The 16,354-nt window shown below is 28.1% G+C and overlaps 5 protein-coding genes across 5 annotated transcripts; 1 reads left to right on the top strand and 4 right to left on the bottom strand.

The window, feature by feature from the left end:
* Positions 1-275: 275 nt before the first annotated feature.
* PGO_111930 (glutamyl-tRNA(Gln) amidotransferase subunit B) lies at positions 276-2,342 on the bottom strand (the record flags this gene model as incomplete). The annotated part of the gene is made up of 1 exon (XM_028688531.1): positions 276-2,342. The coding sequence occupies one exon, from the start codon at positions 2,340-2,342 to the stop codon at positions 276-278; it is 2,067 nt and encodes a 688-aa protein (XP_028544332.1).
* An 893-nt stretch (positions 2,343-3,235) lies between these two features.
* On the top strand, positions 3,236-7,319 carry PGO_111920 (hypothetical protein, conserved; the record flags this gene model as incomplete). Its single annotated transcript, XM_028688530.1, has 3 exons — positions 3,236-6,805; positions 6,956-7,006; positions 7,113-7,319. 3 exons carry the CDS (start codon positions 3,236-3,238, stop codon positions 7,317-7,319), a joined length of 3,828 nt encoding a protein of 1,275 aa, XP_028544331.1.
* Positions 7,320-7,755: 436 nt separating this feature from the next.
* Positions 7,756-8,607, bottom strand: PGO_111910 (N-acetyltransferase; the record flags this gene model as incomplete). Its single annotated transcript, XM_028688529.1, has 1 exon — positions 7,756-8,607. The coding sequence occupies one exon, from the start codon at positions 8,605-8,607 to the stop codon at positions 7,756-7,758; it is 852 nt and encodes a 283-aa protein (XP_028544330.1).
* Positions 8,608-10,015: 1,408 nt separating this feature from the next.
* On the bottom strand, positions 10,016-12,064 carry PGO_111900 (nicotinate phosphoribosyltransferase; the record flags this gene model as incomplete). Its single annotated transcript, XM_028688528.1, has 1 exon — positions 10,016-12,064. One exon carries the CDS (start codon positions 12,062-12,064, stop codon positions 10,016-10,018), a length of 2,049 nt encoding a protein of 682 aa, XP_028544329.1.
* A 2,133-nt stretch (positions 12,065-14,197) lies between these two features.
* Positions 14,198-15,340, bottom strand: PGO_111890 (DNAJ domain protein; the record flags this gene model as incomplete). Its single annotated transcript, XM_028688527.1, has 1 exon — positions 14,198-15,340. One exon carries the CDS (start codon positions 15,338-15,340, stop codon positions 14,198-14,200), a length of 1,143 nt encoding a protein of 380 aa, XP_028544328.1.
* Positions 15,341-16,354: the final 1,014 nt, after the last annotated feature.

Here is a 16,354-nt window from a genome sequence, read left to right as displayed (position 1 = left end):
TGTATATACGCAGATGGACAAGTAAGAGTACCCCATGGGTATGACTTCTCCTATGCATATCTGTACATAAAAGCTGACACAAACTTTCAGGTTTATCCCTCCTCATTTTTACCCTTTTGCCAATTACAAAATGGGTATCAAATGGAGAACCTTTTAATTACAAAAAAAAAAAAATAATACTCGGTAGGATAGGAATGTGAAACGCCATGTCATAAAAATGAAGTGATAAGTACAACTTGATAAACGCGAAATAACAAGGGCAAGCTAGCACTCCTTTATGCCAATTTCTTTATATAATTATCAATGAATGTACTCACAGTTTTGTAGTTCACGTGCAGCTGCGTGTTATGCAGAATCATTTGTTTCTTCAAGAGACCTATAATTCTGTTCTTAAAATTCTGTTTGTTGTGGACGTTCTTGCCAATGTCTATTTTTAAATGCTTTATATTATCGTCTATTAATTTCTTCAGCACATTTTCCACCTCTCTGGTAGTTATATTTTTAAAATTTTGTATGAGAAATTCATTTTCAAATCCCACGTCAACATAATTGAAGAGGAACGCCTTAAGAGATGTGTTATCTAAATTATTTTCCATTGCATACTTAATAAGAAAGCAAAAATTTTGTGGTTTTATTAAGATATTTTTAGATAAGACATTCTTCTTTTTCAACACATCTAAAAGTATATTAACTATAAAATTGGAGACATGTTTTTGTTCCTCAAATTTTAAGCACTCATTGAAATAATTATATAAAAATGGGTCATTGAAAAATACATGAAAATAATGCTTCGACCAATTATATTTTTGTTCATCCTCATATATTTTTATTTTATAATTAACGTAAAATTTTAATAATTTTATAACCTTATTATTAAGTTTATATTCAGGTATATTCCTTTCGTGTACATAATTATATACTTCCTTTTTTCTTAAAATGTAATGTGTATTATCTATGTAGCTTTTTGTGTATATATCATTTGGCTTGTTGTACTTTCCTTGTTTTATATCATTTGTTAAAATTTTATTGACAAAATTCTTTTTTTCTTGATCTATACAATTCCTAATTTTTTTAAAACTATTAATATTTTTGATTTCAACTCTGTTATATTTTACATTATTATATTCGAAAGATATGTTAATATCTGATCGTACATTTTCCTTATTCCCTACACACACACCAAGTAAACACACTTTATTTTTTATCTCCTTCAGCAAATTAATACATTCATCAGCATTCATATAATCTTTTTGTACAACAATTTCGACTAATGGGATGCCACATCTGTTGTAATCTAACAATATTTTCTTGTTCAAGTTACTTATTTCATTTGAATATTTAATTATATTATCTTCTTTTTCATTACAATTTGATGACAAATTTTCGTAGTCTACGTTTTCATTTTCTTTCTTTTCGTAGCTAATATTGTTAACATTTGTAATTTTACTGCCGCGCTCATCTACATTTCCTTTTTTGGTGTAACTACTTGCATCTGTTATATCATCACCATCAAACATATCATCCATTCGGTTATGTAGAAAACATTTGCTTGTATCTTCCTCTAGGTGAATACTTTTTATGCGAAAAGCTTTTCCCCCTAGAGAAATGTAACCATTAGAACCAATTGGTATTTCTTTTTGTGTAATCTGATAACCTTTTGGTAAATCATAATAATTATAAATTTTTCTGTCAAATGATACAGAATTACTTAATTTGCAATTAAATATGATGCTAATTAGGTATGTGAATAAAACAGCTGTGCTGTTCAGCAAATTTAGTGCCCCTACTTCGCCTACACACCTGTTGCAAATGTGTTTATTTGGACTATTAACAGTGTAATTCTGTTCGCCATTACTATTACATTTTGATATATTTCCCTGTGGTACCTCCCTTGATGTACCATAAGAATGTATCCCTTCTTTTTTATACCCCCTTTCTTCTAGACAATTGATATCTGCTGCTTTACTTTGAGTCTTTAAAACATTGTCCTTTAAATAATTGTACAAATCGATGTAATTTTTTTCGTACGTTTTTTCGTTATACAAAGAAGCTACATTGAAGCAATTACAGAAGGCCTTATGTTTGGTGCTTAACTGTACGTGTACCTCTAGCCCAATTTTACATTTTATGTTCCTCTCAATTTCGACATTTTCCTTTATAGTGTCGCTTCCATTTATTCGGTTATTATAAACTTTGTTTCTTATTTCTCTATAACTTTTCTTTTCCCCTTTGTTAAAGAAGAATAGGTCCTTAGTAAAGTTTAACTTGTTTATTTTATAACACGTAATTATGTTGATCGAAATGAAAATGAGAAGACTAGGGAAAAAGCCATAACTGGTCATTATATATTTTTGTTGTATGTGTTATATATATCACATGCATTTATGTAAATATGGGCTATTTTTTTCACTCATTTTTTATTTTTATTTATTTTTTTTTCTGCTTGTGAAAGGCATATTGATTTTACAGTGAAGGCTAAAAGGGGGATAAAAAATGTTAGCATCAATGTTATGAGTACGATTTGCATACATGTGCATTTGTTTCCTCAAGCTTTTCCCCTAATATTTGCGTGCATCCTGAGTATATTAGCGTACAATTGTTGCATTTTTTTTTTTTTTTTTTTCTTTTATAAAATTATTACGGCTATTTTTCCTCAAATAGGATAGTGTATTTTTGTTTACATTTGTGTTTCTCTATATTGGTGAAGTCAATAGGCACGACATCTTTTTATGTTAGCTTGGTGCATATAACACATACGGACATAGAATCATATGATATATATTTAGTGGTTGTGCTATTTCCACATCTATATTTCCATCACAATTGAGATGATCAATTCTTCACTCATAGAAATTTTCCTCCCAAAACATTTGTGGCTTTATTATATGAGTTCCACTCTGCGGCTACTACAGAATTATTAGGGAGAAAATAAGCTTTTAAACATGCTTCAATTACAACATTATGTATTTGCCTATTCTCTGTTTATGTGTTCCTATTTTTGTATCCTCTTTCATGCCAACTAGCCACTTTTGAACAAGTGACAAAAATCTACTTTGGAGAGGAAGTTAAGTTCACAGGTAACTCCCACCCCCTCAAAAAAAAAAAAAAAAAAATGCAGAACGAAAAGGGGTCACAAAACATAGAAATGTTTTATGAACAGTTTCTTTGAATGTAATTCCTAAAAACAAGGGGATGATGTGGAAAAATAATCACTGGAACTCTACCGATTTTATTAATGAATATATTAAAAATCCATAAGGTGATCACAACGTGTTTAGCCCATTTGAAAAGAAATGGAAGAGGGGGGAAATGTAATTTTAGTGTATACAACAGGAAGGACAAGAAAAAAGATATAATAAACAATAACAAGAATACAAATTTCTTAAAAAATATATGCAATAAAAATGTTATTAATCATTTAGATCCCATTAACTTAATTGAAAATTTAAAGTATGTAACTGAATGTAATGTGAATGAAGATATTATTAAAAATTACCTACATAAAATAAAACTACTAAATGTGCAATGGAACTTAAACAAAATATATTTTATTTTAAAAACCCTTGTCAAATACAACTTGCACGATACTGCATTGATGAATAAACTAGAAAATGATGTTTATGATCTACATATATTATGCGAAGAAAAAAGGGCAGAAATAGATCCTTTTGAAAATGTATACATTGTACGGATATCATACATTCTGCATGGATTTTATTACTTCAATTACGCAAATTCGAAAGCTGTGGAAATATTAATAAACATTTTAAATATTAAGATAAACTATATCATTTTTCATAATTATTATTCCTTTCCAATTTTCAACAAGAATGATCTATTCGACAAGTTAGGTAACCCTGCTGTGAGGGGTAGGATACCCATTGCCTCTTCGATAAATTCGACTTATAAAAAGAATGACGAAATAAATCACATTTTAAATAAAGCAGATAAATATGTTTACAAAGACACACTATTTAAAAGAAAGGAAGATGTCTTTGTTAGAAATATAAACTTCAACGAGATATACCTTATACTAAATACTATGAAAAATTTGAAATACACAAACAAAGATTTCATAAATAAACTCAAGTTTTTGTATTATTTTAACTGTATAAATGTAGATAATGCAACTGAAAATGACTATAAGCATATCACCTTATTGTTCCATTTTTTTTATGAAATATCGGACATTCATTTGTCAAACATTATGAAATTCTTTTTATCAAGACAAGGAGATATGAAAAGTGTGCATGACTTAGTGTTAATACTAGTAACGGTATACTATGGGGAAATGGAAAAAGGGGATCTTAACAATATGCGTAATAACACAAATGCTCGAGAGATAAAGGTTCAATCAGATGTACATGCCAACTGTTTCAAAAATAGGAATTTGGGGTGCTCACAAATTGAAGACATAGTTAACATAATAGAAGGAATATATTTTATATCTAATGAGAAGAAGGAATATCTGAAATCTATTCTGCAATATGTTCATGAATATAGCAGTGTAAGGAGTAGGAACTTTATCGATCTTATATACGAAAAAGTTTTGCACTTGTTAAGCTGCAAATATTATGATGAAGAATTTGAAAAAGATGAACCCAATAACAATCAATTATTGCCGAACAGAAAATTCATAATGAAAAAGGAACCAAATGAAATTCTCCTCTTTCGTAGTGCCAAATCGAATGAGCTACAAAGTTTAACTGAATTAATCAAAATTTGCATCTATTCATTTGAAGATGTAGATTCATTATTTTACATATATTTAAAAAAACACGTAGAATTTTTTAACATAGATGCAGTATTAAATGTATTGAAAAGTTTTATTTTTGTATATCATATGCAAAATGAATCAAATAAAAATTATTTCAATGTACACCTGAATGAAAGATGTGCTAATGTTATAAGGAACAATTTAAATAACCTAACAAGTATGATCATTAAAATAATTAGCACCATATCCTTAAGTCGATTGTATGCTATGTGCAATTTAAAAGATCTAAGTATCCTTCTTTATTTTTTATACCAAATAAGCAACATTTTTAAAAACCAAACGTATGAAGAACAATACCTAAAAAAGGTTCAAGATCATGTAGACAATATTGTAATTACAAAGTTAAAATTATTTCTGGATGAAATAGGCCCAACATATCACCACATAAATGACATTAAAAAAAGAGAGAGCAAAAAAACTAAAAAAGTGTGCGATATGAATTCTAGTCGGGTAAACATGTCATACGGAATGATCGAAAAAGAGACATGCTTAAACGAGAAGGAGAAGGAGAAAGAGAAAGAAGTGCTTGATAACAGCAGAATCCAGAATTATTACGAAAATGAGAATCATCAATTTGAACCCAGTTCTACAAACCCATTCAATAGAAAGCATATCGGTATAAAAGAAAAGAAAGATACGAAGTGTTATTCTCTAAACGAAGAATACAACAGAGAAGTTGATGTGTACATATTACTTCTCAACATGTATAGCAAAAGGGGACAAAGCAAAAATGTAATTTATATATTACTGAAAATATTGCATAAGTGCCAAATAGAAAGTAAAAGTTTACCTTACACAATTTATGTAAATTTATTGAACTCTTTTGCGAAACTTAAATATAGAAATTTGAATCTCATTGGTACATGTTTACAAAAAATTAACGAACATGCAGAGGGATTACATTTTTATGAATACACAAATATACTCATCTCATTATCCAAGCTTAACATATTCGGTGTTAACCTGCATATATACGATAGAGTATTTTTACTAAAAGATAATTATCGCAGCTCCAGTACTTATCGAGAACACAGAAATAGAATATTCTTAAATGAGTACAACGATAATAGTGTAAAACGGGAGGAAGAAGTAAAAATTATTTGCAATTTAAACACAGTTTTGAAAAAAATAAACGAAAGTGTAAGTAGATTTGTACCTGTTCCAAGTTATCAATTAGCTAATATAATACCAAACATTTTGAGCAGTTACGTAATTTTGGGTTTTGATAAAATTGATCTTAAGAATGTGAACAAATTATTGGAATGTTTTCACGATTATGTATTTGATTACTTCAAACAGGAAAGCACCAATAGTAGTGTTACAATCCATAACACAAAACCAAACATGAATAACGGAAAAGCTAGGGATTTTGCAAACCGAAACTATTGCCATGAAATTTTGACTTGTATGAATAACCCACTAAGAAAAAAACATCACTGGTATTTTAGTGAAAAAAATAACATAATCATAACGAGAAAGGATGCGAATAGAAAGTTGTATCTACCAATTCAGAGCTTGTATCAAATATACATTTTTAATGTCTACTTCAGTGCATATGTGGAATATTTATATGAATCTTATAAAGATAGAGAAATGGAAAAAAGTGAATTACCAAATGGGAAGACATCAAATGACCTGAGACAAATTGACAAATCCAATATCTCAAACAACTTATCAAATTTTCTACACAATCCAAATTTATTTTTAAAAGATAATCAGGAAATAAAAAGAACACCAACTTCTAATATATTAAGCGAACGTAGCATACACATCTTAAACAATGTCACTTTTTTTGTTAAGTATATAAACAGATTTTATAAAAACAAGAGATATGATGAGTATAATCTTCATATACACTTTGTGAGAAGTTGTAAGGAAAAGGAACCATCAAATGAACAGTTAATTAATAACGTAAAAAAATGTCATGTTCATATCAAAAGGGACAACTCGAGTGTTCAGTCTTCCAGCTTTCATAGAGAGGTCTTGTCTATACTGTTTTCCTTGGGCGCAAAAAATGTGGAGTGCGAAGTAATGAAATAAAATGTGCATGGCATATTAATAATAATTACATATGAATAAAGCGAGAAAATCGATTTCGAATATGTTTACACAAGATGCTTTTCTGCTTTACATAAACTATATGTAACATTTTCCCAAACTCTTTTCTTCATCTTAAAGGTTCCATTTCTAGACGGAATATACACCGTTGACATTGTCATTAACAAATCGGTAATATAAACACATGCATATGGTCTGAATGTAATTGTGTATGCTCTAAACACCCATTTTAGAAAGACACAAATATTTATTTTTCTCAATTCTACCCATCCCTTAGGTGTGCATAGAAATTAACGGAAATAATCACTACTATTTCGATAACAATTTGAAAAGATCATACGAAAAAATAGATTCCTTAAATCTGATAAAATATTACTTGTTGAGCAAAAAGTATAGATTAATTTTGGTCTCTTATCTAGAATGGAATGATCTAAAAAGTGTTGATGCAAAGCAAGAATATTTGAAGAAAAAGTTACAAGTATAAAAGCAATGGTATCAATTATATTTGTTTGTAATTTGAGTAAATGTAACATATGAAGAAGATATATGATACCTCAATTTTAAAGCAATGTTGGTGGTAGCGCAAAATTTTTTATTCAAATAAAATACACTTTAGCGAAAGTTAAACGGTTGAAGCGTTTATAATGGACACATCTAGTAAAAACAAAAAAAAAAATAAACAATAAAAAAAAAACAAAATAAAAATTTGAAAATGATAAGATATTGATATTATGAAATAGCAGTTTTCATATTGTAGTAGCATTATCAATATTAATACCTCCTGGGATGTTTTTCCCCTTATTGTATGTAAAAATTTCGATATAATGTAACTCTCCTTTCCTTTCCCTATCCTATTCTATCCTCTTTTTTTTTTTTTTTTCCCTTTCTGTGATTTACGCTTATATGCCCCCCCAATTTTCCTACTTCTTTGCTGTAATATTATCCATAAAGGATTGTATATTATGGGTATCATTTTGTATTGAAATATCATTTGGTAGATAATCATAATTGCAGTGTAAGTTCAACCGATACACTTGTGTTTCAACTTTAAAGAAATTTAATTTTTTGTAAATTCGTAAAGCTATATCATTTTCTACATTCAAATCACATCTATTACACTGGTATAAGTATTTAAGCACGTATATACTTATATACATGATTAGCAAACCAAAACCTTTGTTTCGATAATATTTATCGACTACAAGTCTTTCAATTCGTGAATCAAAGGATCTACCCATATGAAAAAGCAAATACATTTCTGTGTACCCAACTATATACTTTCCGTCTAAATTATAATTTTTTAGTTCCTCAGGAATATCATTTGCATCTAATATTATTTTCTCATTATAATTTATTTTACCTCTGAAATATTTATCATTTTTCTCCTTTCCCTTTTTTATTATATGTTCTATGCTCAAAATAGACGATTTTTCAAATTTAAGGGATCTCAGATGAGGACATTTGTCACTGTATGTACTGTCCTTATCATATATATATAGAACGTAAGGATAATAAAAGGATTTCCCTAACATTTCAAAAAAAATTAAGGGCCCAAAAAATAAATTGCAAGTTGTAACATCTCGTAGTAGATTATTGCAAACAGTTAGGTATTCATAGTACGTTGATATTATTTTAAATTTAAACTTGTAATTGTTAAAAAGGAATACATATTTATATAATACTCTTTTTTTATTTAACACATCAATATAAGAGTTCTTGAAGTACTCATGATCATTTATTACAGGAATGTTTTTTTTTTTACAGTTTTCCATTTTAAATATAACTGACACATGTGGCTAAAGCATTTGAAATAAAAATATATATATATATATATATATATATATATATATATATATATTTACACTTCAACGAGAGAGGTTAAAATTTGTCTATGGTATAAAAAAGAATAAGCTAAGAGGAACATTTCGTCAAATCTTTGTGTAAAACACTTTCTTCTGCAGATGAAAAATAAAAAAAAAGGAACGCTCATTGTACATGCGTATTATAATAATTTCAAATTTACAAAAGCTTCATAACAATAATTCTTTTTCATAAGCCTACGTTGAATTCTTAATTGGGAAAACACAGTTAACATGTGGAGTAGAGCATTAGGCAGCCTCACATCAGAGGAAAACTTTTGCAACTTTTTACACCCTTTTGATCCAAATTGTGCAAATGCGACAAATTTTACATTGCGACAACAAAAATGTACATTTTACACGTGCTATATTAATGTGAATATTTTTTGTTCATCATTTCCCAACTTTTTTTCCCTGTTCCTATTCAGCACCGCATAAGAACACAGGGACGTGCCAATTGAGTATTCCCCTTAACACCAGCGAACATGAATATGTACATATATATGCACATATATGCAAACATATATACACACATGTATGCAAACATATATACAAACATATATACGAACATATAAACACATACTTTTATATTATTTTTTTGGAAAAACAGCTTTAAGCTTCATGTGTTATTTATTCCTTTAATTTCGTTGTACTCATCGAAAATGCATTTGACTCATATATGACTTTAAATTTTAAAAACAAATTTAATTCAAAAAAAAAAAAAAATCTACACACTGTTGGGACAGTTAAGCCGGTGGTGTTATATGTGTCGTAATTTATTCACTCTTTTGCTTCAAAATGGAAATTTAAAATTACAGGGAGTTTTAAATAAACACATAGATTTAAAATAAGGGGGAAAAAAAAAAAAAAAAAAAAGGAACTCGTAAATACAGATTAAACTGTAAAATGCATAAAACATCAAGACTTACTATTATATACACACCAGTACGAATAAACAATGTGAAATGACATTTAATTTACAGAGGAAGCAAGACGATACCTCTTACAGTTGCATAATGAAGAAAGCTTCAAATCAAGTTCTTTAAAAAAAAAAGAATTTTCATCCGAAATGTCATTACGCGGTTTATGAATAAAAATATGTAAAATCAATTCGGAGAGTTTCATTAAAAAAGGGGTAACAATTTGGGGAATTGTCTCATTTTAAAAAGTTGATATGGTTATATGATTTTGTGAGCACCAAGGTTCGGTTATTATGTGTTAACCCCCTACATTGGATAACATCCTATTTACCCATATATACCCACATTCTGTAGCTTCTTTCATTCCATTTTGAACACATAACTGACGTTTTTAACATCATTTACAAGGGAGTAGAATAAAAGGAATTTTTAACTAGCAAATTTTTATACAATTCGTGATAGTTGCTTGAAAAGAGAACGTCATATGAAGTAGGATGAGTGGTTGAAAAATGTTCCTTTTTAAATTTAGTTATCTCATCGTATGTGTACTGCTTCAATTCAGATACTGTTTTTAACTGAGTTAATAATTTTCCGTGATCCCATATAAGATGTAACTTCTCTTCTACCTTTTTTGGGATAACGGACGATTCCTTATTGCCATCTAGGACATTGACACATGTAATTTTTTGATTCTCAGTAGGTGGTGTTTCATCAAAATATTGTATATAATCATGAAGTGCGAAATTATGATCTGTATATAATCTATATACCCTTTTCCGGTAAGGTAAATTTGATTTTTTATTTTCATTTGTTAACTTAAAACATGGGTGATTGTTAATTTCCACTAGTTTGTAAACAAGTCCTAAAGACGGTTGTGATTGACAGGTAATTAAATTTGTTCCAATGGCAAAAATGTCTATGTGATGTTCTTGTTCATGTAGTTTTTTTATTACTTGTTCATTAATATCATTGCTAATACATATTTTTAAATCCTTAAAAGGGACATTTAATTTTTCTGATACATCATTAAATATTTTTTTGCATTCATTAGTTAGATAAAGTAAATCACCTGAATCGATTCTAATTCCAATTGGCTTGTAATTTATTTCAAGTAATGATAAGGCAACAATTAAGAAGTTGTAAATTCCTGATTTTAAGGAATCATATGTATCTATTAAGCAAATAAAAATTTTCGGATTAATTTGTGCAAATGCAACGAAAGCAGTTAATTCACTATCATTTGCAAATTCGCAATTATATAATTTATGAATTATCTCTTTGTTTTTATTCACAATGCTTAGGAAATCATAATTGTCTAGGTATTTGCTATATACAGATTCGCCATGCTTATATGAAGAGATAAAAGAATGTGACATGGTTCCTATTATGGGAATATCATAAAGAAAGGAAGCGTACACATTCGATGTAAAATCACATCCAACTGCAGAATATCTTGTTCCACTTAGTGCACCATCTGGACCTTGAGCCCTTCGACAGCCAAATTCAGCTAACGTTTTATAATTTATAGAAATTTTATACAGCATACTATTTGTAGCTATTAATGTGGGATAATTTAACAAGTTAAGTAAAGCACTTTCTAATATTTGGCACATCAACAATGGACCTTGTACTACCATTAAGGGTTCATGTGGAAATACTACATCTCCTTCCTCCATAGAGTAAATAGATATATTTTTTCCACTTAAACCTTTCAAGTAATTTATGAATAAATCGATATCTTGATAGTGTGACATTTTTTTTTTAATAAATTCTAATTGTGCTTCTGTAAATCGAAATGAATTAATGTATTTTATAGCTTCATAAACTCCCCCTAAAATTGCAAACCTCCCATTAAATGGACAATTTCTAAAATAAATCTCAAAAGTGGATTCATTTTCATGCTTTTTTTGTCTGAAAAATGTATAAGCCATTACTAAATGGTAGTAATCCATAAACAGCGCATTTACCGTATTACTATGTGGTATATCTATATCTTTGTTAATTCTATTTTCTATTATATATTTTGTACAATTCACTAATGAAACCATTTTAAGATTTTCAGCCGGACAAATTCCTCCTTGTTCATAATGTAATTCATTAGAACATGCTCCATTTGCAGATAAGTTAGAAAATTCCTTTTTTCGTTTCTGAATCTCTATACTTTGCACTTTTCCCGATACATCCAAGGAGATACCCTTTGTTACATTATCGTCCACTTCTTTTTTTTTTAAAGTTAAAAGTTGTCTTAAATCATCTTCAGTAATACGGACATCATATATATACAGTGAATTATTGTTTTTATCAACCCTTATGTTGTCCATTATACTTGAATTTGAACATCCCTCTAATCCATAATTATTTGGAATAGTCCCATCCGCTTTTCTGTTAAGGTTGGGTTGTTGATTAGCAACGGAAATTCCGTCCTTATTGCTAAAATGTTCATTACACATTTTGGCTTCAATAGTAGTAATATATTTTTTCACTATGGTCTTTTATGTATAGGTGTAGAAAACAAAGGTTAAATTACATATAAAAAAATAGTTGTTATTCCGTATGAAAGTAAAGGAAGAAGGTAAATGGAGGAACTTATCAACGTGTGAAAAATCTACGAGGGTTGAAAAAATGAAAATTTTAAAATTTAGGTTGTTATTTATTTTTTTTTTTCTTTATGTTTATACGTTTTTCATTCTTTAATTTATTGTATGTTATTATTAAATCAAAAGATATGTAAAATTGAAGATTAGCTCAGTTCCACTTGTTCTTTTATATATGCATGCTTGCTTATACCTATAATGTAAAAACTATCAAATGTTTCCGTTTTGTAAGCTAAAATTGTAATAACCTAGTATATAGAAAATCACAATTTTGTCATGTAATCGAAGTACAAAAATTAAAAGATGTTGAATATTTATGTAGTTTTTTTTTTCCTTTTTTTTTTTTTTTTCTTTTTTACGACACACTAGAAGGTATACGTAATATAACTCTGAACTTTTTTTAGTAAAAAAAAAAAAAAAATTCCAAATGAAGGTAAACAAAACTAAAACGATTTTATCTACAATGAGTATTCTAATTAACTGTTAAACTTTTATATAGGAATAAAAGATTGAAAAGGTTATTACTTAATCCTAGCAAATGTGTATATATTGTGTTTTTCGCGATTCTCTGTTTATTGTCTGTATAAATACTTTCATGTGCACTAGTGTAGGGAAGTTCAAGATTTATCAAATGATGCGTTTTTTTCATATGAAAATAGAAAATGACGTTTTAGATTGGTATGTGGGTGAAAATATTTCGTCCTTTTAGTGCACGAAAATAAAAAGTATAAACATTGCTTATGCGAAGATGTATAACATATGTGCATGGTTTTTATATTTCAATTTTTTTTTTTTTTTTCTCTTTATATAAACTACATAGTTATCAAGCCTACACACCACACAAATACCTAACCCTCTTATATTCCTTTCAAATTTTATATAAGTAGAAAAGAGGTAGAAAAAAGTTGCACCGTTTAGAATACCTAGAAGGGTTTAGCTGTATGAAAAGTTAACTTCCTATCCTGCTTTCAAATAAGAAAAACATTTGTTATTTATTAGTAAACATTTTACAACTGCAATGATGGCTATCTCTTCAAGTGTCAGGAGTTTCATCACTTGCAATTTTGTGGGTTAAAGGTAAATTATATTAAAGTTAAATGATAAAATACTACAGCAAAAAGGAAATGTAAAAAAAAAAAAAATAAAATAAAAGGCAGTAAAGAGGGAATGGATGGGAACATGCAAGTTGTTCATAAATAAGCCGATATGTACGAATATGAATATATAAAACTGGATGGTTATGAATGCATGTACTGGGTGCATGTATGTGTGTACACTTAAGCTTATTGAGAAAATGAATCAAGATCAAAAAAAATTTTACGCGGGATGGTGAAAATAATGTATATTCTAAGAACAGTAAAAGGGAGAATATTCTCATTATAAAAATAAAAAAAAAGTGACAAGCAAATAAAATAAAATAAAATAAAACAAAGGAGAAAGACACACATCTATGTGTATCTACATGCTTATATAAAGTAAATATTGAAAAAAAATAATAATATAATAAATAAATAATTCCATATACACATAAGTGTACATATGTGCAAATAACAGTACTCTATGTTAGGTACATTATTTATAACATTAAAAAATTACTAATAGCACAAATTAGTAGCATGATTTTATACCTTCTTATCACGTTTATTCAGACTTCCTAGACATCTATGCATTTTTTTTTTTTTTTATATCTGAAATGGAATAATTTCGAATAAAATTTTGATCCCATAAAATGGTTTTCTTCATTTCTTTGAATAAAATTCTAGAGAGTGGAATATATATCTATGCTTCTAAGCAAGCGTATGTATAAATGAACAGGTTTAGTAAAGTCACTTGAACGTGTCCACTTGTATGCAGGGAACAAAAAAAAAAAAAAAAAAAAAAAAATCAATTGGGCGAAGATAATATGAACTGAAGTACAAAATACATATGACAAGACTTCCACCAAGTTCTTCAGAAAAGGGAAAAAGATAAAACATCAAGAACTGCATGTTAGAATACCTGTGAAATAACCTTCTTCTGCTCTTCTGTCAAATTATTCGGAAATTGTACTAAAAATTTGATATATAAATCTCCAAATTTGTTTGAATCTTTAATAGGCATGCCTTTATTTTTCACCTTAAGAATTTCATTATGAAATGTAACTGTTTGCTTCTTTATATGAATAGGGGCACCACTAATATGATCTATGTCTTTGGAAAATCCGATTAAGGCATCTTTCAAAGAAATTTCATAAAATTGATGTAAATCATTATTTTTTCGTTCATATATTTTATGTTTCTTGGTTTGAATAACAAAAATAACATCACCATGCTCATAGCCAATTTCTTGTTTTCCTTTTTTTTCAAAAACAATTTTATCATTATTTTTCATTCCTTTTTCAATTTCTAATGTTAATTCAACTGTTTTTTCTTCTTTCATGCCATTTGGGCAGTAAGAACATTTCTGGTTCCATGCTTTACCCCTATCAATACAATTTTCATCTCTCATTTTGTTTTGCATAATAAAACCTGGAGCAACTTGTTGTGTAACCGTTTTATATCCTTTGCCACTACATTCTTTCTTTTTTATAATACAATCATCACTTCTTAAGCAGTTTACATCTCTGGTATATATAACTGTAAAGAATTCACCATTATATAATTGCTCTAGACTCATTTCAACATTTAACATTAAACTCTCAGCTTTTTTCATTTCTTCTCTTCTAAATCCTCCTGCTCCACCAAAAAAACTTTCATAAATATTAAAATGATCCGTTGGGTCCTCATCCATTTTATTTGTATCTACGTTTTTGGCTGCTTGTAGTCCATGATTGTCATATATTTTTCGTTTTTCTTCATCCCCTAATATTTCATATGCCTCTGCAATTTCGTTAAAACGGTTATTCGAATTTTTATCTTTTACCTTATCTGGGTGGTACTTTTTGGATAATTTTCTATACGCCTTTTTAATCTCTTCGGTACTTGCATATTTATGAACTCCTAATACGTCATACAATTTGCTGTGATTGTAGTCACTGTCCACTTCTTCATGTGTATACCAAGCATTAATTAAGACACTCCATCTTTCGTTTATTTTGAAACTTTTTAAAATAGCTAAAAATATGAACGAGTAGTAGATTTTTCTCCTAATCATGTTTTCTTCTGTGTGTTCCCTGGAATTGACTTAGCGACGAATGTGGGTGATGTAACTTGAAAACGTGAAAGCAATTACATGTACTCTTCAAAATATAGTAAGTGCCTATTCAGATATGTATACCTGAATATCCGTATTTCCGTAGTATAACTAGTTACTGCATTGAATGTGTATATATAAGATTCTACCGTTGTATGTATAAATATTCATATGTATTAATGACCTTTTCTTCAGTTTCATACATCAGTATCCCTCAATTTCTGCAAAGATGCAATATCATTACAATATGTCAACTGAACCGTTAAAAGTTGTTATTTCAAATTTATAAATAAATGCTACTCCCTTGGTCGATATTATTTAGGAGCCTATGAGATTTTTTTTTTATTTTTTTTATTTTTTTCTGCGTTGCCTTTGTTTGAATAAATTTCTTTTATCGTGTATATTACTAAATAATACAGATGGGTTTACCTAAAAATCCCTGTTAGTTAAAACAATAAATTCCTGATGCTTTTTTTATTTTTTTTATTTTTTTTTGCTGTAACTTTTTTTCTCAAAAATGTATACACTAGTCAATATAATTTTCCATGATTATTTTATTTTCATTTAATTATTCATTTATAAATTATTGCTAGAATAATTTTTAATCTTTGTATATTTTTTCTAAGAAAAAAATTATTATGGCAATTAATGAGCTCAAAATGCTTAATTCTTATGGAAGTGATTAAATACACTTTAAACAGTCAAATTTTTTATTTATAATTTTTTTAAGAAAAAAAAAAAAAAAATAAATAAATAACATATCCATGAACAAAATAATTAAATATATAATAATATATAAGGGTAAATGGAATGTTTTATGTATACAAATTTGTGCAATGAGATAAAAAAAAAAAAAAAAAAATGTGTTTCCATATCTTCTTATTTATTTAGAGATTTAAAGGAAAAATTGCAAATTTGGATAATTAATAATATAAATTGTATGATTAATTTTTTTATTTATGTTAACATAACAAA

The sequence above is a fragment of the Plasmodium gonderi genome (genome assembly GCF_002157705.1).
Source record: "Plasmodium gonderi DNA, contig: Chr11, whole genome shotgun sequence".
NCBI classification, from domain to species: Eukaryota; Apicomplexa; class Aconoidasida; order Haemosporida; family Plasmodiidae; genus Plasmodium; species Plasmodium gonderi.
This window is presented reverse-complemented; position numbering and strand designations above follow the sequence as displayed.